Source organism: Daphnia pulicaria, chromosome 10 (assembly GCF_021234035.1).
Source record: "Daphnia pulicaria isolate SC F1-1A chromosome 10, SC_F0-13Bv2, whole genome shotgun sequence".
NCBI classification, from domain to species: Eukaryota; Metazoa; Arthropoda; class Branchiopoda; order Diplostraca; family Daphniidae; genus Daphnia; species Daphnia pulicaria.
The window spans coordinates 4,081,650-4,105,747 of record NC_060922.1 but is presented as its reverse complement, the minus strand read 5'-3'; the positions used below and the strand labels follow the sequence as shown (position 1 = coordinate 4,105,747).

The window sequence follows — 24,098 nt, the reverse complement described above, 5'->3', positions numbered from 1 at the left end:
AATGCATTCAGCAATTATTATGACATTGAATCAAACACCTGCAGCAACTAGTAGTTGAATCTCAATGAGACTTTTGAATGTTAAATGAATAATGCTGTTCCTCCCCAAAACCGCGTTCAAATTGCGAATAAATTTTAAATTTGCAAGTTTTTTGCAAATTTGCAAGAGAACTAAATCTTAAAAATTATTTTTTAAAAATTATTCCGATTGACGACTTATTAATCGATTGAAATTTCTTTGATTGACCGCAAGAGGCGTGCAAGCAGCGCGAGCCATGTTGAAGTACGAGATTCGACATTCACGGCGAGAACTGTGAGTCTGTACCGGTCTCTTTTCGTACTGCAACTTCCACACTTACGGACACACGTGGTTTATGAGTAAGTAGCTGATTAGCTGTATTTCGGTAACGTGAATTAAAACTTAATAAATATCGTTTCCAGCTTACCTCCTGTTACTCTTAAAATAACAAGTTTGTGAAATGGCCACAATTAAACAAGAAGTTATGGACGAAGTTGCCACAACTGAGCCTAAAGAGAATATCGAAACTGAAACAATGGAAGCTGTTGTAAAAGTCGAGACAGTTGTGAAAACCGAGCCTAATGAGGAAAAACCACAGATGGATACTTCTGATGGTCCTAATATTGAAAAAGCTGAAGCAGATGCTGCCAATGGAAAGCCAACTACAGGCACAAATGTTAATGGTGACCTTGATGACAAAATCATTCGCCAAGTTGAAGTAAAAAAACCTTTACATGTTACTATGGATTCTTTATAGTAATTTTCTGTTGATTTAGTACTATTTTGGAGACTACAATCTGCCAAGAGACAAGTTCTTAAAGGAACTAATGGGTCTTGATGATGGCTGGATCCCTATTGCCACCATGCTTAAATTTGCACGACTCTCCCAGCTGACTAAAAGCCCAGCAGTCATTTTTGCCGCTTTGAAGAAATCAAATTCAGGATTGATGGAGGTAAATGAAACTACATCCAAGATTCGCAGGTCCAAAGACAAACCCATCCCTGTGGAATCAGAAGAGTATCTTGCTGAAGTGAAGGCCCGCACCATTTATTGCAAAGGTTTACCCAAGGAAGGCATGACAATTGACAAACTTCTAGAATTTTTCAAGAGCTTCCCCACAGTATTGAATATTAAGGTCTGCCTGGTTTTACTTTTTTTCTTTTAAAATTGTATTGAAAATGTTCCCAAATTGACTTGTTTTAGATGCGTTTCTACAAGACAAAAGACGACATGGCCAAGTTCAAAGGATCAATCACTGTTACTTTCGCCACGAGAGACGAAGCTGCTAAGTTCATTTCTCTTGAATCTGTGAAATATAACGACTACACCCTTCAACGTCAATGGAGGTAGGTTAAATTTTATTCATTTAAAAACTCTTGATATTAATATTTTTTGCTCGTTAAGTGCTGAGTGGGAGAAGGAAAAGGAACATGAATTCGAGGAACGGAAGAAAAGGAAAGAGAAACGGGAAAAGGTATGGACTTTCTGAGAAATATCTAGAATAATTCTAAAATATCCTTTAATTGTAGAACACTGATGAAAATGGCAATGGTCACAAAGGCGACGATAAGGAGTCGGTGAAGAATGAAAAGATTGTTTTGTCCCGTGGCACAGTTTTGAAGCTTGTTAACCTTCCCTCCGGAATGGATCGCGACGTAATAAAGCAAGCCTTTTCTACCTACCCTGCCGATATCGCCCATGTTGAAATTACCCCTGAAAGCACTGCTTTCGTAAGACTTCGTGGCGAAAATGATGGAAAATTGGTATGCCTTACCTTATCTGCCCAGTTTTGCGAATATGTAAATGCTAATTTTTTATGTCAATGATTCAAGGTGCTGGACAAGCTAACTGACAAAAAAATTAGCATCAAAGATTCCTCTGTTGAAGTAAGCCTTTTGGAGGGCGAAGAAGAGGAGACCTATTTGAAGAAAGCCGAAGAAAACGTCAACAACCGAGTGAACATGGGTGGTCGAGGAGGTTTCCGTGGTGGTCGAGGTGGCGGACGAGGTCGTGGCCGTGGTGGAAGAGGTGGAAGAGGAGGCTACAAAGGCAAGGACCGAAAACGAGAAGGATCGCTTAGCGGAGCTCATGGCGAAGGACCAGCGAAGAAGAGTCGCGACGATTGAGAAAATTGAGATGTAATGTTTAAGTCTGATATCCATGGAAAAAATTTCCGATCCCAAATGCTTTTTTTTACCCGAATGTCACCAGTTTTTTTTTTCTTACAAGAGTCATCTCCTTTCATTAAATTCTTTCTACGGCAACCATTTCTCAAGATTTCATGACTGATTTTTGACTTGTATGTTGACTGCGTGTCGTGTGTGAATGAGGATGAAAACATAAATACAAAAACTTGCATAAGAAACCCTTATTAATAAAAACTTCATTGAAAACACTTGTTGTGAATACTTGGTTTCACCATGAAAATATATTGAAATAGTTTGCTGAATCGACGCATAGCATCTAATAGAAAGCAAGAAAATAATGTCGGTAAGAGGAAGGTGTTAAATTTTTTTTCCAACAATCTTCGGGTTTTGGTATGTCATTATTACGGTTGACGGTCATCGCCGCAAGATGGCGGGTAGTTTGGCCTGCTACTACATTGCCCGAAGCCACTAACCAATCCCTTCCTTTCTTTGAGAAGCATGAGAACAGAACGCCAACCAGGATTGGAGAACGCTTGCAACTCCCAAGCAAAGCTAAAGCGACGAAGGAAAGCGACATTTTTTGGTCCGAAAAAACTTTTAAAAGAAGTTAAATTGGCGAGTGTTAACATTTTGTAGTGTTTTGTGACCATTTCTGCGTGTGATTAACGTGAAAAACTACATCGGACTTTTTGACCACGTCCAACGGAATGATATGAGATTGCCAGGTATTGTTTTGCATCGATTCGGCCTCCTTGGCCTCCTTGGTAAATGGTGAATATTTCTTTCGGTGAAAAAACTTCTTTTGGACCGGGAAAAGCCCGCGTTGTTTTCTTTGGCAGTCTCGAGTAAAATCTGGAATTTTTCCATGTGTGTAAAGGAGAATTTCTGATGTGTGTGTTAGACAAGGAGAATGGCCGCACTTGTATACCGGGTTTGACCCGTACTCGAAGCAAATGAGCTTGAAGTCTGCTCTCTTTTCTTCATCAGTCGTTCAGTTGTTTTTTGCCTTGTTGTAAACTGCATCTGCCAAATTTGACTCGCTGAACATCCAACCGTACGCCATTCTGGGGTAGCTTTTTTGTCTGGTACATTTTCGTACATCGACCTTATTCAAGTCGTTTCTAGTTTTTTCTATGACAGTGCTCGTTAACCGACTGCATGCATCGAACAATTAATGTGAAGAAGTGTGCAAAGCAAGGGAAAGGTTGTAGCTCTTATGTCTCATTTTGATTAGCATAAGCGTATGGCTTTTCCCCTGCAGTGTCACTTGATGAACTGCTGTGGCATCATTTATTGCATAACCAATATCTTGTTTATGAAACTTTTTGTACCTGTGTTCATTTAATACTTAATGTTATTTAATCATTTTCTAATTCAAATTTCTTTATTTCATAGGTTGACTGTTGTACATGCCCACATAATCGAATATTTGCAAAAGTGCAAGTGTATTTCTCTACCATGGATTGGAGTTGAAGAGTTGAGAAGAGTAGAGCCATGGAGGGCTACGATTTATTTAGTGACGACCTACCTTCATTGGGTAGCAGTATGCTCGATGGATTGGCAGAATTAGGAGGGACTGGGACTGGAACAGATCAATCCCAGTACCCTACATCTAATAACCAAGGCCAAGGTCAGTCACATGGACTTCGGGCAACAGGAGGGCATTCATATTATGGGAGCTATCCACCTCCAGGTGTGCTACACCATTAACTCATCTTGTTGTTGTCATTGTCCACATTTTTACACAAATTTATTTTTATTTTTTTCTTATCAAGTGATGTTTCAAAAGAATGCTTGGTTGTAAGATATACTTGCTTTTTCGTTCTTCAAGATGAGTTTTGGTGTGGTGTTGCTTAGTTTGCATGTGCCCTCCTTGTTTTTTTGTTTTCGTTGTCAACTTTAAGAATGTTGTCTAATTTTAATTTGGTAATCATTAGGTTATGGCCCTGGTTCAACTTCACAATATGGTCAGGTACCTCAAGGTCCAGTGCCATACGCTGGGCCAGGTCCTGGGCCAGGAACAGGAGGCCCTAGCCAACTAGGTTACTCTTCTTATGCTCAGCAAGGTGTTGGTCCCAGAATGGCCGGCCAACAATCGACCTATTCCATGTACAGTGGCCAACCTCATGTAGCCGACAGCCGAATGTATCCGATGCAGCATGCCGCTGAGCAGTATTCAAGTGCGATGCATCAGAATGCAGCAAGCATGTCGGGGTGGCAGGGTAAATTTATAGCATGTTTTTCAATCCGTTGTCAAATGTCTTAACTTTTTGGTATCACAGGGTATCCTTCCATGAATCCTCCCGCCCAGTATTCAGCAATGGGTCATGGCAGCTACCGTCCTCACCATCCGCAGCACGCCCAACAGCAACAGCAGCATGCCCAGCCTCACTACCCACACCAACCACCAATGCGCCTCAGTGGTCAGCAACAGCAGTCTCAGCAACAACAAACTTACGGAGCTGGTATCAATGGCCCATCGGCTGCAGCGTCTGCTGCTGCTGCTGCTGCCGCCAACGCCAAAAACATTCCGCCGAACTACGGTACGGCAACGGCCGCTTCGATGCACCCTCAGTACCCCCATGCACAGGGGGCGCCCGTAGCAATGAGTGGTGCATATGGCGCCGCTCCTCCTATTAGACCTGCAATTTATTCTGCAGAAAATGCAATGGCATCATCCCATCAACAGCATCAACACCAGCAGCAACAACAGCAGCAGATCCATCAACAGCAGCAGCAACAACAACAACCCCAAACTCAGCAGCCACAAGGCGGGTCCAAACCTTATCCATACTCGATGCAAGCTCCGTACCCGATGTCTGCACAGCATTATATGCCCGAATCGACTGCACAGCCGCACACGACCCAGCAACCGCAACAGGACGTGTCCTCCGTTTACCAACAACAGCAACAACAACAGACAGCTCCAGCTCAGCTGCATAATACACCGCATTATAGGCATGTTACTTAGCATACTTGTTTGTTTTAATGTTGAAATTATTTTAACCTTTTATTCTTTGTTGTAGGGCTCCATTCCCTCCTCAAATGTCACCACAAATGTCTCCGCGTCCGCAAGCATCTCCGCGACCTCCGCATACCTCTCCTATGCCTGGAGCTGTAAGTTCGCCTCTACCTCCGTTAGGACATCCTGCTGGTCCGACTGCACAACCAACTGTCTCCATGTCGGCACCTTATATGAATCAAACTCAGCACCCTGGTATTGGCCATCATCCTCAACAGCAGCAGCAACAACAACAGCAGCAGCAGCAGCAGCCACAACCACATCAACAGCAACATGCAGCGCCGCAACATCAGCTGCATCAGCCCCATCTACAACAGCAACACCAACAACAACACCAACAGCAGCAACAGCAACAACAAATTCCTCACATGCATTCAGCTGGGCCATCAAGTCTCCAACAGCTTGAACAAATGGCAATGGCTGGGCCTACTGGTAGTAATATGGCTAGCTCTCCTCCAAAACCCATCGTTGGCAATTCAGCAACACAGATGACCAATGCTGGAGCGAGCCCGAACCGGAATGCGATGCCAGGTTCGCCTGCTCCTCCTCGCACTCCATTGGCACCTTCTCCTGCGCAGCCTCCTAGGCCGCCGAGTAACGTTTCTGGCTTGGTCCCCCCTTCACCTCGGTTGCTGCCCCCTCCAAGTCCTGTTGCCCAGTCAGGAGCTGTTCCCTCCGAAAAGAACCATTTTCCAGAGTCACCAGCAAACGATATTTCCAGATCTACCAAGAATGCGATTGAAAAACACGAGCAAACGATGCTCGATTCAATGGAACCCCACCAGCAACATGGATCTACTAGTGTTCCTGTGACACCCCAAGCTTCAAGCCATGGCCAACAGCATCCAGGTTTTCAGCAACATCCTGGTCTTCAACCACACTCGGGTATCCAACAACATCCAGGTATTCAGCAGCACCCTGGAATCCAGCAACACCCTGGCATTCAACAGCACCCTGGAATCCAGCAACACCCTGGTATTCAGCAGCATCCAGGCATTCAACAACACCCTGGCATTCAACAACACCCAGGACTTCAGCAGCATCAAGGCATTCAACAACACCCTGGGTTGCCGCAAGCATCGCAAGCGCCACAATCTCCTATGGTGCAACGATTTCCTGGTCCACAGCATCACCAGGGACAACAAAATCAACAGCAGCAAATGACGCCTCAACCTGGAATGGTTTCCCACCACCCAAGTGGGATTTTACCCAACCAGTCAGGAATGCCCCAACATGCTGGATCACAGTTGCAACCTCACCATCAACAGCAGCAGCAGCAGCAGCATGCTATACCGAGTCATCATTTGCCCGGTATGGGAATGGCTGGAACTCAGTCGGTGGCAGGTGTGGCAGGACCACAACCTCAACCTCCAATTCCAGTGCCTCCACAATCCCAGCAACATCACCCTGGACAGCCGCCTTCGGCTAACCAATCGAACCATTCAGTTACTCCTAGCATGCAACAACATCAACCGAACGGTCCTCATCAACATCCAGGAATGCCGTCTCAGCAACAACAGCCTTCCCAAATCCATTCAATTCCATCTCACCAGGGGGCTGGATCTAGCGGTATGGCTTCAATGCACCAACGCGAAGGTGGACTACCTGGTTCGAGCAGTTTTAGTTCCTCCAGTGCAATGGGATACATGCCACCTCAACACCAACAGCAGCAACATCAACCCCAGATCCAGCAACATCCATCTCAACAGTTCCACGAGACCCAGTCTGCTGGTCATGGCGTCGCCGGTTATCCAGGTCCAAGAATGAATCATCAGGGAGAGATGCAACATCTGCAGCAACAATTACAACACTTGTATACGTTGCCGTCTAATCCACAAACCCAGCAGCAGATCGCAGAGCTACACGAACGCATGTCCGCGCTCCAGCGACAAGGATGGTCTGGAGGGATGCCAGTGCCTCAACCCTTTATGGGTGGACCAGCTTCAACTCCTTACATGCCTCAGGTACGTTTCTATAGTATTCTCCCTTATATTCGAGTAGAGTTTTTATATTTTTCATTTTTACCACTTTAGACTCAAGGGCAGAACTACCCAATGGGTCCACCGACAGGAGCCGGTGCCGGAATGGTCATGGGACCGCCACACATGGCCCCACCCAATTCACAAGTTTACGATTTCCCAGCTAGTATGGATGATGAACCTGGAATTAGTGGGAAAGGCAAGAAAAAACGAGAGACTAAAAAGAAGGTGCCTAAAGAGAAGGAGCCCAAACCGCCAAAGACTCCTAAAACTCCGAAGACACCCAAAATCAAAGCCGCTGGACAAAGTTCTAGCTCAGCTTCTTCTGGTCAGAATTCTTTTTTCATTTTTGAATTTTATTTTCTTTGATTGTTTTTCTTTTTTAAATTTACATTTTGAAAGTTAATTTGATTTTTTTTTGTTTTGAATTTGGCATTAGATGGTGGTATAATGGATAGCATAGAGAGCACAATTTTAAGTGTCAGCATGAATCCGGATTCTCCTGGCGAGCAGCAAGCAGCTGTTACTTCGCCTCGCATCTCTGCTTCTCCTTTACCAGTGGCGCCATCGCCAAATGTTTACCAACAGGCCCCTGCCCTTACATCTCCGGTTAGTGCCCCTTTGGATGAAGTAGAAGTCCCCGAAATGGTGGCTGCGCCAGAAGAAGAATCGATACCTCAAGAAGATGAGGCTCAACCTGTACTTGAGCCCATGGCCATCGAAGAGTCATGTATGGATCTGGAGGAAACCTTAATGGCTGCAGCTGCATCCGCTACTGTTCCCGATCCGATTCCTCCTCCTTTTGTTGCACCTGAAATTGCTGAAACTGAAACAGTGGATGTGAAACCAGCAGTCCCGGTTAGCGAAATTCCTCAAATTGAACAAATTCAAGGAGAGGCTGAAATCCTTACTGAAACACCAAGTGGCAAAAGACCACGCACGAAAAAGCCGAAATCAGCTGCCAAAGCTGGTAAATCGAAATCCAAAAAAGAGGCAGATTCTTGGATGGATGGGGAAGCCTTGTCTTCAGCTGGAGCCGATACCAATGACGAGGTAAAATCATGTTTAACGTCCATGTTTACTGGAAAATTAATCATTCAAATTGGTCGTATTTTTTTTATAGGTCAAACCACCAAAGCCAAAGAGGATACGTATTTCAAAAAAGAAAGCCAAAAAGGGAGAAATTGGTGCAGATCTGGACAGTGGGGCCGATACTAGTACCGTCGACACAAGTATTGCTATTGGCGATATTCCGCCAACCATAGAATCAGCTAGTGCCGATGATTCTGCTGCAGCCTTGAGCGATGTTGCGCCAGTAGTTAGCTCGGCAAAGAAAAAGAAACCTAAAGTGAAGTCTGCAACACCTACGAAGAAGAAACCTTCGAAGACCAATATTAGCTTTTCAAAAAAGAAAAAGCGCCCACTTTGTGACGATGAAGACAAAAACAGTGATCTTGAAGTCACCCCACCACCATCGCCATTGCCAGATGATGAAAATTCGACTTCAAAGAGACGTTCCGGTCGCAATACCAACAGGTGAATATTTACAAGTCATTTAAGATTTGAAGAGAATTAAAAAAAAAATTATTTTCGTTCGCCTTTGCAGAAAGAAGTATATTGACGACCTTGATTTGGCCGAGTTGAGGAGTATTTCTGACGAAGAACAAGAAGCTGCGGCTACTGCAGCAGCGCTAGCAGCGGCCGCCGGCGCTGACAATTCTCGTTCGCCATCGGCAGCTGCTGCAGTTGACACTTCTGTAGTTGTACCCGCTGAAGTGGAAGTGCCGGTCGAACCGGACCAGTCAGAGAGTGGCATCAAGCCAAACTTTGTTTACGTCAACACAACCGATGAGGACACTATGGTTGTTCAGCACATTCTCTCAGTACGAAAAGGAACAAGAGAAATTGTCTCTTCTGATGATGAAGATGATGAAGATGATGACGAAAAGAACAAATTAATTGAAGAAGAGAAAGTCAAAGTAGAAGAAGAAAAAGAAAAAGAAGAGAGTGAGAAAGAGAAGGAGGAGACGGAAAAGACGACCGGAGAGAATGAAAACGCTGATGACAACGAGAAAGAAACTGAAAAAGTCATTCCCGAGAAAAATACGGAAATGGTCGTTAAAACCGAAGAAATCGACGAGGTTACAGAGCCTGAAAAGATAGAGGTTCTAGAAAATAAAGATGTGGTTTCATCAGAAAATGATGCAGTGGCTGAAGATAAAGAATTAGCCGAGAAAGAAACTCAGCCTGTCAAAGATGAACCACAAGAAAAAGAAGAAGTTGAACCAAAGGAAGTATCTAAAGAAGAAACTAAAGGTAATTAATTATATTCCTTGTCGTTTGAGGACGTAATAGTTAATATCATTATTAAATCAAATTTTAAAAATAGAACATATATCTAATATTAAATCTTTTTAAAATTTAGACGAACTCGACACATCTGATGGTGTTAAGGTGGTGAAAGAGGAGACGAAGCCGAAGAAAAACAAGAAGCCAGCTCGCACCATCGAAGTGGAGGAGTATTATGTCAAGTATAAAAACTTTTCATACCTCCATTGCGAATGGAGGACTGAGGAGGAATTGGTTCGTGGAGACAAACGAATCCCTCAAAAACTCAAGCGCTTCCATCAAAAGAAGGCTCAGTCAGCCAATATGTTTGAATTCTTGGAGGAAGACCTTTTCAATCCAGACTATATAGAAGTTGACCGAGTACTCGACAAAGCTGAGCACACAGACGCCGCCACTAATAAGGTGACTCGTAACTTTTTGGTCAAATGGAAATCTCTACCGTACGAAGATTCCACATGGGAACTGGAAGAAGATGTTGATCCTGCTAAAATTAAGCATTACGAAATAGTTAACAAGTATCCAGGAAAAGAAAAGGATTTGTTTGGTAAGGGCAGAAAGAAGCCACGAACCAGTGAATGGAAAAAACTAGATGAATCTCCCGTCTATTTAAACGGAAACACGTTACGCGAATACCAGTTAGAAGGTCTCAACTGGTTGTCGTTTTCATGGTTCAATGGCCGTAACTGTATCTTGGCTGATGAAATGGGTTTGGGCAAGACTATTCAGTCATTGGCTTTCGTTGAATCAGTACATCGACTTGGTATCCGCGGTCCGTTCTTGGTCATAGCCCCACTATCCACCATCCCTAACTGGCAACGCGAATTTGAAACTTGGACCAATTTAAACATTATTGTGTACCACGGCTCCAACCCTAGTCGTACAATGCTGCAAGAGTACGAGTTTCATTATAAAGACAGTAAAGGAAATCAACTCAAGGATATGTACAAATTTAATGTGTTGATTACCACATTCGAAATGATCATCTCTGATTGCATGGAACTGCGAGAAGTCCCGTGGCGTCTGTGTGTTATTGACGAAGCCCATCGCTTGAAGAACAAGAACTGTAAACTTTTGGAGGGATTACGGCTTCTTCAAATGGAGCATCGTGTTCTTCTTTCTGGTACACCACTCCAAAACAACATCAGCGAATTATATTCCCTACTTAACTTTTTGGAGCCTGCTCAATTCGCAAGCAGTGAAGATTTTACACGTGACTTCGGTGACCTTAAATCGGATGACCAAGTGCAAAAGTTGCAAGCCTTACTAAAGCCCATGATGCTTCGACGACTCAAAGAAGATGTCGAAAAATCTCTTGCTCCAAAAGAGGAGACAATCGTTGAAGTCGAGCTGACTAATATGCAAAAGAAGTATTACCGAGGAATCTTGGAACGCAATTTTTCCTTCTTAACAAAAGGTAAAGAAAAAAATATTCTATTATATGTTATACGTTATTTAAATTCCCGATTATCGCTATTTGTGACAGGTACTACAAACGCCAACGTACCCAATTTGATGAATACGATGATGGAACTTCGTAAATGCTGCATCCATCCCTATTTGTTGAATGGAGCCGAAGAGCAGATTCAGTACGAAATGAAAGTATCGCATACTTCCGACCCGGATCTTCATCACAAAGCTCTGATTCAGTCGTCAGGCAAATTGGTACTTGTTGACAAGTTACTGCCGAAATTGAAAGCGGATGGGCACCGTGTGCTCATCTTCTCACAAATGGTTCGCTGTCTTGACATCTTGGAGGACTATTTGATTTACAGGTATGCACTTTTAATTCCTCGTGTGTCCCCAGTATTCATTGATTAAGGTGATTTCATCTCTTGTTTAGAAAATATCCTTACGAAAGACTCGATGGCCGAATTCGTGGTAACATGCGACAAGCTGCTATTGATCGATACTGCAAACCAGATTCGGATCGTTTCGTCTTCTTGCTTTGCACCAAAGCTGGTGGATTGGGAATTAACCTTACAGCAGCCGATACAGTCATTATCTACGACAGCGATTGGAATCCTCAAAATGATCTTCAAGCTCAGGCTCGTTGCCATCGTATTGGTCAAAAGAAGATGGTTAAAATTTACAGGTAAAAGTTTGTAATTGCATAGCTTATTTGAGTCACGCCATGACATATGTTTTGATTGGATTTAGGCTTCTAACGAGAAATACTTACGAACGCGAAATGTTTGACAAAGCCTCACTAAAGCTTGGTCTTGACAAGGCCGTCCTACAAAGTATGAACACTACTCAGGGAGGAAAAGACTATGGTGGAAGTGGAAAGCAACCGTTGTCTAAAAAAGAAATTGAAGATCTCTTGAAAAAAGGCGCTTACGGTGCACTTATGGAGGATGATAATGCAGGCGACAAATTTTGCGAAGAAGATATTGATCAAATCCTGATGCGTCGTACGCAAATCATCACGCTGGAAAGCGAAAAGGGATCCCAATTCTCCAAAGCAACCTTCGCGTCAAATTCCGACCGAACCGATATTGATATTGATGATCCAGATTTCTGGAAAAAATGGGCTAAACGTGCCGAAATCGACACTGACACAATCCTGTCAAATGGCCAAGAAGAACTTTTGGTGTTGAGTGAACCTCGACGAAGGACTCAGATCAAACGCTACGGACAGGTACTAAAAGTTAATTTAAGTAGCTCTTTTTTGTGCTTACGACTGCATCGATTGTGCTTACAGGACGAAGCTGTTTTAGAGGGAGTCAGTGAGTTGGAGACTACCAGCAATAGCGATGAGGAACCTGGAGTACCCTCCACGCGCTCTAAAGTAGCTGGCCGCAAGGACCGTAGTCGTCGATCTCTGCGAAGATCAAGACGTGGCAACTATGATGAAGATTTTGCGCCTGAAGAAGGAGAAGTCGAATATGGTGCTTGGACGAAAACCGAGTGCTTCAAAGTGGAAAAGGGTCTCATGACTTTTGGGTATGTTATTTCCCATTTTTGTGAATTCATATTTTTTGGTTTATTCCCGTGATGACTTTCATGCTAATTCGGAGATTTCTTTAGGAAATTTGTGATTGATGTTTACTTTCTGATTTTTAAAGAATTTCTTATTAATTCATCGAACAGCTTTTTTGGTGTGTTTTTTTAATCATCTGTGTTTTTCCATTTTGCTTTTAAACGAGCAGTTGGGGTAGATGGCGCGAAATCATGGCTCATGGACAGTTCCGTAAAGGCTGGCGTGAATCTGATGTCGAGGATTGCGCTAGGATGATGGTGAGTTTTCTCTCTGTTTTATTGTAAATAGAGATTTATCTAAAAGCTTTTGTCCATGTGATGAGTTGCCATGCTAATACAGAGGGCGCTTTAGGCGCGCTGTGAGTTGAGAATTTCAGTTGACTGATGGAAATATTGTTTGTAATCACCATTGTTTGCCCTCTTTATTTCAGATATTTAACATATTATTTTTCATACTTAGATGGTCTACTGTCTATTGAACTTCCGTGGTGACGAAAAAATGAAAAGCTTTATTTGGGAACTGATTGCCCCCTCGGAAAATGGAGAGGCTCGCGTTGATCGAAACCATAGTGGATTGGCTGCACCGATCCAACGTGGTGGTCGCAAGAACAAGAAAGAATCTAAAAGAGCCAGTAAAGGATCAGCGGCCGCTGCCACCACTACCACTCCTAATGCACCTTTAGTTGAGGGTGCCGAGTGGACGCGCGATGAAAAATACGATCCCGAACAAAATCTAGACTCCGGATACCGGCGTCATGTAACCAGACACGCCAACAAAGTTCTTTTGCGGATACGCATGCTATATTATATCAAGCAAGAGATCATTCGTGATCTGGAATCTCAGGTAAGATTTTTTGTTTTTTCTTTTTGTTTGTTGTTGTTTCATTTTCGATAAACAATTGTTTTGTTTGAATCAGGTAAATGCTGGCGTCGCTTCTACCGCATTGCCCATTGCACCGCCTTTCTGCGACCAACCTCCTACTCCTTGGTGGGACTCCCAGGCTGATACATCTCTGCTTGTTGGAACATACAAACACGGTTACGAACGTTATGCGGTTATGCGACTTGATCCGACACTTTGCTTTTTGGTACGTTGTGGACCACCTGACAAACAAGAGCTGTTGTCAGAAATGGCCTCACTTGAAGCTAATGGTGACGAGCTCGATAAAGCGCCCGATGATGATGAAGACATTGACGATGACAGCAGTAGTACAACCACAACGAAAACTCAAGGAGCTGCGGCAAACAATGCTTCAAAGGCTGTTGCGGTTGCGCCCACTACTTCCGGTGGTAAGTTAAGATTGTAGTGGTTGATCGAAGTAGTTGAAATATAAGTAAAAAACTTTTGCATCTTTCCATTTGTATAGCTCCTGGTGACAAATTCCAGTTCCCACCAGCATCCGAATTAAACACTCGACTCCGTCGGTTAATCACTTCCTATCAGCGAAATTTCAAAAAGGAGGAAATGAAAATGGCTCAAAAGGCAAAACGACTGGAAAGGCGAGAGAAGATTGAAACCATCGTACGCGAACGAGAGAAACAGAAGATTGAATTGCAACAAAGACGCTGGACGCGCCGTGAAGAGGGCGATTTCTTCCGCACCATTTCCAATTTTGGAGTCGAGTACAACAAAAAGCTGGGTCGCTACGACTGGACTAAATTCAGAGCCATCTCGCGTCTGGAGCGCAAGTATGACGAAACTCTAACCGAATACTTAAGAGCGTTCTGCGCCATGTGCAAAAAAGCGTGTGGCAGGAAACTGTCCGAAGAAGAAGAGGTTGCTCAAGCCACAGTCGAGCCGATCAGTGAAGAACGTGCTAGACGTTGTTTGGAACGTTTGGAACTCCTCTGTAAGATTCGTGAAGAAGTTTTAACTCACGCCGATCTGGAAGAAAGGTTGAAACTGTGCCAGCCATCCCTCGATTTGCCTGATTGGTGGGTCTGCGGAAAGCATGATCGAGACTTGTTGATGGGTGCTTCTCGGCACGGACTCGGCAGGACAGATTTCTACTATGTTCACGATCCTGAACTTGGTTACCGCGAAATCCTACGTCGTCATTACGCTGGTGAACCATTGATCTATCCTCTCGAAAAGAAAGAACGCGATCGAATAGAAAACCCGACCAAAATTGACGATATAGTGGAACTGTCACCAGTTAAGATCAAGGATGAAGACGAACCAGTGAGGTCCAAAAAGACCAAAAACGAAGATGACCATCGACGCAAGAAGATAAAAAATGAGAAATCTCCGGAAAAGATAAAACACGAAAATGCTGAAGAATTAGATGAAAGCATTAAAGCACTAGATAAAGAAAATGAAAAAGAGTCTGCTGCTGAAAAGGAAGAACAAGTTGAAAAAGTTGACGATGACTCAGAAGTAACTTCTCTCGAAACGGCTACCGATCTTTCAAAATCTCATGACAAAAAAACTTATTGCGATGATGTGGCCAACACCAAAAAAGACATCGAAGGCACTGAAGTGGAAAATTCCCTCGCTGATTGTGAAACCCCGAAAGTTTCTGTCAAAGAAACTAAAGTTGCTGATGGAAATTCCGAAAAGGACGACGAAAATAAATCCGACGACGATACAAAGAAAGATGACAAAGAAACTCCTGAAGAAAACTCTTCGACTATAGCGGAAAGTAATACAGAGACGAGTGAAACGAAGTCCAAGGAAAAGAACGAAGAGGATTCCGTTGAAAAGATGGATGAAGACGTTGAAGATGTAAAAAAAGTAGTTGATGAGAAATCTGAAAAGATAATCGACAAGAAATCTGCGACAGTTGCTGATGACAAATCCGAAGAAGCCATGGAGGTTGAGGAAGACGAAAAACCCTTAGACGTAACATCAAAACGAATTACGGGAGAAGAAACAGATTCAACAACTACCAGCAAAAAAGTCGAAAATGAGAATTCCATCAAAGAATCTCCCGATGTCGAAGGAATTGCTCCTGAGGCAATGGATGTCAGCAAGCCGGAAGAGAAGGAATGTGTGGAAAAAGTTGAAAAATCAAATCAGGAGGAGCCATCTGATTCAAACAAGGATGATGAGAAACAGGAGGAAAAGAAGTCCAAAGATGTTGAAGATCCATCTGAATCAGAAGATGAATCCAAAACTCTCGAAAAGAAGGCTGAATCAACAGAAGGTGAACCAAAATCATCCCAAAAGGACGAAGAGGTGAAGAATGATACCAGCGAAAATGAAAAAGAAGCTGTTGTCATCAAACCAGAGTCTACGACGGTGGAAGAAATCACTGAAGATTCTCCAGTGCATGTTAAAGAGGAAGTGACCAAATTGAAAACTGTAAAGAAAGAAGAAGTTGTGTTGTCCAGCCCAGATGCCGAAATTATCGAAGTAAAAGTCGAGAAAAGGAGCGTCAGAGAAAGAGAAGCCAAAGGAAAGACAAAAGAAAAAGAGTTTGTTCCACCACCACTTGCCAGTTTGGCACAGATGGACGAAGCCATGGCGCGCCAGGGACTACTTCTTGATCCAGAACTCTTGGCCAATGGAGATCCTGCCGTTTTGCAAATCTTGGCACAAACTTACCAAAATCCTATTAACTGGCCCAAAGATCGCGCCATTGAAGCTCGGTTGCAGCACATCGTTCATGCCGTCGAGAAAAGCGAATGGCCCGTCGGTCGTGACTTCAGCGCGTTCGCCAATGGCGTCGTAGAAATGGAGAGTCTGACGCCAGAGCAGGCTAGTACGCCTCCTCCACCACCTGTGGTCGCCACAGTTGCTGTGCGTGACCCACCAACCCCAGCACCGTCGGTTTCGGCCATGTCGCTATCTGATGCATCGGACATCATGATGATGAACTCTGGTATGGACAGATCTGGTGATTTTGGTCTTGGCATGTTACCATCTTCGCGACGTGGAGGACGCGGCAGAGGTCGTGGTCGTGGAAGAGGTCGTGGCCAACGAAATGTCAATATGGACGTAGAACAGGAACGAGCTAAACTACGTGCTCTTCTCAGCCTAAATCACTCGATGCAGCGAAGTTTGACTCAACAGTTAACAGGCAAGCCTATGCTGATGGATGAACGAGAAGATGATCGAAGCACTCCATCAGAAACTTCTGTCTCTCTTCGTTCCAAGCAACGCTCTTCGCTACCACCTCCAGCTCATCAGCATGGATCGTCTTCTTCCTCGCGATCGGCCCAATCACAAGCCCAGGCTCAAGCACAAGCTCAAGCCCAAGCCCAAGCACAAGCCCAAGCACTTTCTGCCCATACCCTTGAACTGATGCTGGCACAGGCCGCTCAGGCACAGGCCCAAGTAATGCAAGCCGCCCAGGCGCAAAACAACGCAGCAGCGGCTCAAGTAATTGCCAATTCGATGGCTGCTTTGGGATTGCCGCCTTCCATCTCAGTGTCCGTGACTGTCAAAGGATCTGAAAACTCATCCGCTCCGATGGATCTTTCAGGAGGATTAAGCAAATCACGGGCTTCGGAAGTGAATGGAGACAGAGAAGAACGGGAAGACCGAAAACGTAAATCTGACGAAATGATGCCCCCACCGGGTGGTGAAAAGAACCAGAAGCGTCGCAAGTTGGATGATATTGTTAAAGGTTTGTCGGCCGCTAAAGGACAAGGCGGAATTGGAGCTCTGTTCGCTTCGCCACGCACACCAAAAGCATCTACCTCGGCCGATCCTCTTGGTTTGAGTTTTCCTCGTTCTTCCGGAATAACAATCATGCCGTGCAGTAAGGACAAAGACAAGGATGAAAAGATGGGCAAAATGCAAGCCGAAGCTTTGCTGGCTGGTCTTAGTCGTCTTCCTGGTGTTTCTGCCAGTCCATCTACTCCCGGACGAGCCAGTGGTACCGAAGCTCCTAGGATCTCAATTGAACCACTAAGGAATAATTCGAATAGTGCAGCAGCTGCCACGGTTAGTGACTTGGCTGCTACTGCCGGAATCAACAAATTGCCTGACTTTTTGTTGCAGAAACTTGACGCCTATAGCCACACACCACCTCACGAGCTCAAGGTGTCCAAGTGGTTAGCCGACCAACAAGGTATTACACCTGAAAGACCGGCCAGCCCTGACGCTGATCTATTGGACTCGAAAAGACGTCGTAAGCCGCGTATCGACCCAGCTCTGCTTGACTGGAACCGTTTAAGCGGAGACGAGAATGTCAGCGTCATCAACCGACTGACTGGAAAGAAAATTACGGGTAATAAAGCCCCTCACTTGCGCAATTTGGCTCAATGGTTGCTTGCCAATCCCATGTTTGACGTGGATCCTAAATGGTCCGACCTGGTAAAAGAAAAAGGCAACTTACCAGGTGATCTTCAGCGCCGCGTTACCGGATCTCCATCCGTCCCCTTGGCCGCAAACGCTCCAGTGATCAACCTTGCTTCCACCTCGACGTCCAATTCTACCCCAAGCGCCAGTGATCGGAAGCGTGGTACAAGCCGTGTAAGCAACACTAATGCCACTGCAGCCGCAGGCTCCAGTGGAAGAGGAGGAACCGGAAACAGTGGAGGTGGTGGTGCGACATCTTCAGCCATGGCCAGCACGTCGTCGGGTGCTTCTGCTTCAACATCGGGACTGAATTTAGCCAACTTTGCCGGCCTCAATCCCAATTTCCTTTCATCTCTTCATCATCTAGGAGCCGACCCGAAGAATCCTTTGTTGGCTGCTTTTGATCCAAAGATGTTTGGTGCCTTAGACCCCAAGACGGCCGCCCTGTTTGGTGCATCACTCGATCCGAAGAATAATCCGCTGGCCGGTTTGGATCCTAAAAACGCTTTAAGTATGTTTGGTGGATTTCCCGGACTAGGATCCTTGGGAGGACTTGGTAGCTTTGGAGCCTTGGGTAACATGGGGGCCATGGGCAACATGGGCAGTATGCAACATCTCTTTTCCAACCTGGCTGGATTCATGCCCGACATGCCAACTAGCAGCGCACCTAGTGCATCAACCACGAATACAACCACCAAATCTTCATCGGCATCTCGTCGCGAAGATAAAGGCAAGAAACCAGCTACATCGTCGTCTAGTGCTAGCGCCAATGCCAATGCTAACGCCGCTGCAGCTGCTGCAGCCTCACTTCCTTTCCTTTTCCCCAATCCGAGTATGCTGTACGGCCATCTGGGACTAGGGGGCCTCAACCCGTTTTCTTTGCCAGCAGGCATCCCATTATCCACAGCTTTTTCCAATTTGGGGGCCCAAGGTTTCATGAATGGACTGACGACAACTATGGCTAACGATCCGGGCTCGACTTCCACCAAAACAACTGCTTCCGCTTCGGGAGGAGGTGGCACTTCATCTGATACTCACCGTGGCTCATCGTCTTCACGTCGCGATCGTGCCGACCGTACTGATCGTGCTGAACGTGCTGAAAGAGCCGAAAGAGCTGAGCGAGCTGAGCGCGATCGCAGTGATCGTAGTGAAGGTCCCTCCAAGGAAAGGAGCTCCAAATCGGAACGGAGCTCTCATGGACTAGACTTGACGCCGGCCAGGACTCGTGGTGGAGGCGAGCCGGTAGAACGAGAACGGAGGAGCCGTCACGCGGCTGATGATGACAGTAAAGGGCATAAAAAGAGCCCTAATAAGCTCAAACTGGATGAATAAAAAGTTAATAAAATTTAAAAAACAAAAACAACAAAAAAATTTTCTAAGAAAGTAGATACAAGAATATCTGAAGGAAATGTGCTACACATTGTGCTGCTGCTTAATCTGATTCTCTGTTTTTTGTGCGTGTGTGTGTGGACACCAGTTAATCTCATCCATTCAGCTGATTCGTGCGACCGTGAAATGCGAAAAATAAGGGAGAAAGAAAAATTTAAGCCACACCACCCCGTTTTTCTGATTATTTCTTAGACGTATTTATATCATTTAAAAAATACCTTGTCGTGAATTGTTTCTGAATTTCTTGTATATAAATTTTTCTGGTATCATCTGGCCTAATAATGAATAAAAATCCTCCCCTAGATTTATTTTTCTCGTCTTATCTTTCCCTCTGAACATTACCTTTTTTCCGTTGTAGAATCCCATTTTTACGAAATCGTCAAAAATGAACACTGTCCAACACCTCTCATCTATCTATCTCTTTCTCTGTATCTCTGTCCTGTATTCCCATCTTATTAAGTTGCTCGTGATTTATTCCCCATGACTTGATATTTGACAAATAAATCGCTTTTCATACTGGCGATTTATTTCCTGATTTATTCGCCGGCTGTCGGTTTATTCATTTACTTGAACTTGTGTCTTTACGTGTCTGTGTGTGCCGCGAGAACAAAAGGATTAAGTAAACGTAATTTAAAGCATTCGTCGTTATTATTTTTTGAAAAAAAAAAAAAAAAAAAAAAAACTTTATTGTTTGTAGAATCAGTTTACGGTGGTTTGTGAAGGTTTGTTCCAAAAATGATTGAGCGGTTCGAAAAGAATTTATTTAACTGATAGTCTGAACTCCTTTACAAAATTCCTCACTTACAAACATCGAAACATGCTTACAAAACAATTTACAAACTGACAACAAGAAAAGAGAACCAAAGAGACGGATCTGCTGATCTATAACTCAAGCTGAATTAAGCGAGCCCAGATAAGCGGGAGACGAGGAAAATGTCGACACATGCTGCTAATTGAAAGCGATTAAATTGGCGATTGTTGATGTTATAGTTTCGTTGTCATATTTATGTGCGTAAATATTTTTTAATAACGTGGCATGGCACTTTCTAAGCATATTCGCATATTACTCTAATGTCGTCTCAGTACGCCATCTTTCCCTAAAATACTGCATCACTACAAGGTTTCTATTTTATTTCATAGATGTCTACAGGAAATCGTGGTCTTCGCTGTCAAATTTTCTTTGGCATACAAAAAGTTGTCGTTATTTTTTGTTTTCGTTTTTGGTGAATCAACGTACTGTTATTTATTTCATGATGTTTAACTCCGGAAATTTTGAATTGTAATTGAAAATAGGTATTCGAATCCATTTCCTAAAAATATTCAGCCGGTACCTTACCGCTACAAAAAAACTATTTCTATAGGCGGTCTACGTTTACCGCCTAAACTTCAGAGCAATGGAAATGGATATGGTAATTCCCTTGAATCTCAATTCAAAAAAGAGGAAAGAAAATGTTCAACAACTACCCAATTGTGATTCTGCATCAAATGAAGGCTCATCTCCTTCCAAGGTGGTCTTAGGACCAGAGCAAGCGAAGAGAAGATTGCTTGCATTTGCCCAGCAATTGAACAAAACAAAGGAGAATTTAAATACGGACAATAACCTACAGAAACGACCAAACCGCCATGGAATTCTTAAGTACACTTATGTTGTTGAAGGAGAAGATTGTGAAGAAATCAGTTTTCCTGCTCACATAATCCAGTATACTAAAACAGAGCCCCAAATTTCTTATTGTGAGAACCCTCACTATGCTAAAGGAGTGTTTCAATCTAGAAAAGAAATTTTTGATGCAGCTGATGAAGATACCAAAAGAATTATGAATTCCATAATGAATAGTACCACTCCTCTATACCAGAATCGGGAATTTGCTGGAAGATACAGGAAGTGGTATGTAAGCAAGAAGATGTTTGTGGGCAAGTCTTTAGAAGATTCTGAAAACATGTCTTTTTCTACTCATTGGGAAACTGATTCAGAAGATGAGTCCAGTTATCGAGATAATACCGACTATGACATGGAGTTCCTTCCTAAACCACCTCCTAGCCTACTCAACACAACGGTTGTTTCAAAAGTGAAAATCAATAAAGTAGAACTGCCGTTCTTTGAAGATGATGACTTTCTCACAAGTCTCATTTCCTCCCAATCGAAAGTGAAAAAGGAAATAATTTTGGAACCGTCGAAATCCGAAACTAAGGCTATTCAAGAAGAATGCTCTGCATTCATGTCAAGCCTGAAAAACATCAATGAAAAACTTGTTATAAAGCAGGAACCAATTGAATTGCCCGTTGCTGTCTCTCAAAATATTGGAGATGAAAAGGAAGTGTTGAAGGAGAGTAAATATGTGCAAGTTCGAAAAAGCTATTCGCCTAACTTAAGTCTGGAAAATACGAATGACAAAATCGAAACAAGGAATGAAATTAAGTTCGAGCCAAGCCAATCCCCAAAAGCAGTGGATCGGAATTTTGAAGATGGAGTAATGTCAAGTGAAATTAAAGACAACGGAATCAGAAAACGATCTGCTCCAAGCCCCGACTGGGACGAGCAGTGGCGATCTTCACGCTATCGACCTTCTCGCGAAAGTACAAGTGGTACTTCGCCTATCCCAAGAAAAGAGCCAAACACTCCCGATGAAAATAGCAAGGAAAACGATTGGGAAGGTGGAAATGAATGCAGCAGACTTGGAGATATTGATGCAATTGACGGATTGATGTCAGACGCAAAAAGAATTTCCTTAGATGAACGTTTGGAACTGGAGTTAGGAATCAAAGTAGAATCTGAGATACCAACTACAACATCAGTGCTTTCACCTCAATCCGTCACTGATCAGTACTCGTGGAGTTTCGATTCATGCGGCATGTCAACAAGTCCCGTTAAGCGGTAACAAAATAATTTTAAGCTAAAGTTTCCTAACGTTTTTTTTTATTTCACTTTTACTTATTCATATTTAGAGCAAGAGGTTTTGGACCAAAGGCTGCACCACTCGGACCATGGATTTTACATTGTCGCAACAGAGCTCTTCCTGCCGCTCCTTACGTTCCCCCACACCTTCAAAGTGTTCTGTATCAGCCACTGGTGCGAACCATTCCTCCGAAGACAGAAGATGATAAAGCAAACGATGTTCACCATGAGGAGAACGAGATTAATAAAACTGACACCCAGTCACAGGACCTTGCACCTGATCAAGAAATAAAAAAGGATTGGGACAAGGAGCTCAAAAATCTGGAAGCTGTGGCCAGTAATTTGGAGGTGGCAGACGAAACTGTTCTGGAGGCATTAGAAGAGAAATTGATGCAATTTGAAACTTCCAACATCTTGCTGTCTGGGTAAGAATTGATTCGCAAATTTCTAAAACTACCCTGAATTATTATTATTATTATTTTTTTCCTGTGCAGAAGTGAATCGCCAACATTCGAAGCTAAGAATGATAAAACTAAAGCAGTCAAAAAAGGGAAGCGCTCTAAACCACCTCCAGTGGAGCTCAAGGAAGCTGGAAAAGGAATACTGGTGATGCCACGGATATCTTTACTTGATGAAAAAAGCGGAAACCAGAAAAAAGCTGTCGTGTTTGCCGACAGTGTTCGTCCCGGTTACGGAACTTCTTCGGAAGACGAGGACGAACATGGACGCTCACCACCACCGCCCGTGGTTCAACCAGTTCATCTTATCGAAACGTCTCCGAAAAAGAAATGTAAAAAGCCCCAAAAGGAGAAGATTGTTGGAGACGATTTCGATCCCGTTTTTGATCTCTTACCACCTCCCCCACCTCCACCTGGGTCGCCTGAACCTCCGCAAATTGAAGCAATGATTCCTCCATCATCACCAACTCTTCAGCTTTTGTCGCCTCCTACTGCTGTCACAGATGCACTTGTGGCAAGCTCACCTCAACCGATTGAATCAAGTGCATGTTGACGGCCCTTTGTAAATAAATGATGTCATAATGCTGCTAAATCCTCCAAATTTTCATTTACCAAGAGCAATAAATTGTTCTATTCAGTACAAAAATTTTTTTTTTACATCCCGTATTCCACGTCGTTTAAACGCTGACGAATGCACGACTACACGTTTATAGATATATTCTGTCCGTTCGCTCGTTTAAGGAAAATCACATTTTTGTAGGCTACTGTTCTTCAATACTCTCAAACTTGATCTCGTTAAGAAAATATGGACCCGTCGTAAGAGAAAATGAGCCCATTTTGTATTCACAGTTCACAGTCGGACTTTTGCCGCTTTGGCTGATTGTGCCGCGCGCCTTGGGTCCTCTCCGGGAGTCTGGGAGAAGAGCAAGAGCACACAGAGAGGCTTTCAACAGCCGCTGCAGTTAGTTGGCGACATCACCGAGGTTTCAAGTGTCATTTATAAATAGTAGTTGCCTATTTAGAGAAATGCGAAAAGCGCGCCAGTTATAAAACATGTTCTCCTGTTATCGTGACCTCGGAAAAATGAGGGGGTGATGGTATAGATCTTATTGCAATTCAAAAGTACGCGACATAGCCAAAAGTCATGCACAGCTTACGCCAATGCGCACCACTGTGGCCTATAGCCGAACTAGAAATTGTTTTATGCTTGACTAATCCTATGAATGACCAGGTGTATGGAGAGGTGATTCCCAATGACAGTGTTAAATTCCCCATAAGGGACTAAAGGGAGGGCTCCGGCCATTTTACTAAACGGCCCCTTCGAATGTCCATATGCCGCGAGAGCCTAGATGGCGCTGATTCAAAGGGGCCGCCGTATCATGCCCATACAAATGTCGCTAGTAAAAATGAGCATCCCGTCGAATCCCCTTATGGGAAATTCAACACTGTCATTGGGAATCACCTCTCCATACACCTGGTCCTACTACTACCTACTACAGTACTACTACTACCCGACTACCGAGCGCTCGGCCAGAGATCGGATTGTTCTTTAGTGATTGGTAAAGATGGAATTTCTATCTTGGAAAATGCGAAAAGCGCGCCAGTTATAAAGCAT

At 43.8% G+C, this 24,098-nt stretch overlaps 2 protein-coding genes and 1 non-coding gene across 9 annotated transcripts; all 3 read left to right on the top strand.

The window, feature by feature from the left end:
* The first annotated feature begins 223 nt into the window (after positions 1-223).
* LOC124314390 (chromodomain-helicase-DNA-binding protein 7-like) lies at positions 224-19,772 on the top strand. Of its 5 annotated transcripts, XM_046779517.1 has the most exons (23): positions 224-377; positions 441-736; positions 795-1,154; positions 1,223-1,365; positions 1,424-1,493; positions 1,549-1,782; positions 1,852-2,068; positions 4,104-4,388; positions 4,449-5,124; positions 5,193-7,152; positions 7,222-7,495; positions 7,607-8,220; positions 8,291-8,703; positions 8,774-9,483; positions 9,593-10,930; positions 11,000-11,288; positions 11,357-11,608; positions 11,674-12,154; positions 12,218-12,459; positions 12,666-12,753; positions 12,956-13,339; positions 13,413-13,785; positions 13,863-19,772. In XM_046779517.1, exons 2-23 carry the CDS (start codon positions 479-481, stop codon positions 19,073-19,075), a joined length of 14,874 nt encoding a protein of 4,957 aa, XP_046635473.1. In that variant the 5' UTR covers positions 224-377; positions 441-478; the 3' UTR covers positions 19,076-19,772. The 5 variants fall into 5 exon arrangements, with proteins under 5 accessions (XP_046635473.1, XP_046635472.1, XP_046635469.1 ...); XM_046779516.1 differs by lacking the exons at positions 224-377; positions 441-736; positions 795-1,154; ... (2 more) ...; positions 1,549-1,782; positions 1,852-2,068 and adding exons at positions 2,665-2,891; positions 3,562-3,796; XM_046779513.1 differs by lacking the exons at positions 224-377; positions 441-736; positions 795-1,154; ... (2 more) ...; positions 1,549-1,782; positions 1,852-2,068 and adding exons at positions 2,665-2,891; positions 3,562-3,859.
* LOC124315052 lies at positions 12,806-12,885 on the top strand. The gene has a single exon (XR_006911479.1). It is a non-coding gene; the product is annotated as a small nucleolar RNA U6-53/MBII-28 (small nucleolar RNA).
* Positions 19,773-20,263: 491 nt separating the features above from the next.
* Positions 20,264-23,123, top strand: LOC124314419 (cyclin-dependent kinase 12-like). 3 transcript variants are annotated; one of them, XM_046779598.1, is made up of 4 exons: positions 20,392-20,425; positions 20,494-22,004; positions 22,076-22,450; positions 22,520-23,123. In XM_046779598.1, the coding sequence occupies exons 2-4, from the start codon at positions 20,527-20,529 to the stop codon at positions 23,034-23,036; spliced, it is 2,370 nt and encodes a 789-aa protein (XP_046635554.1). In that variant the 5' UTR covers positions 20,392-20,425; positions 20,494-20,526; the 3' UTR covers positions 23,037-23,123. The 3 variants fall into 3 exon arrangements, with proteins under 3 accessions (XP_046635555.1, XP_046635553.1, XP_046635554.1); XM_046779599.1 differs by having other exon boundaries at positions 20,264-22,004; positions 22,523-23,123; XM_046779597.1 differs by having other exon boundaries at positions 20,266-22,004.
* Positions 23,124-24,098: the final 975 nt, after the last annotated feature.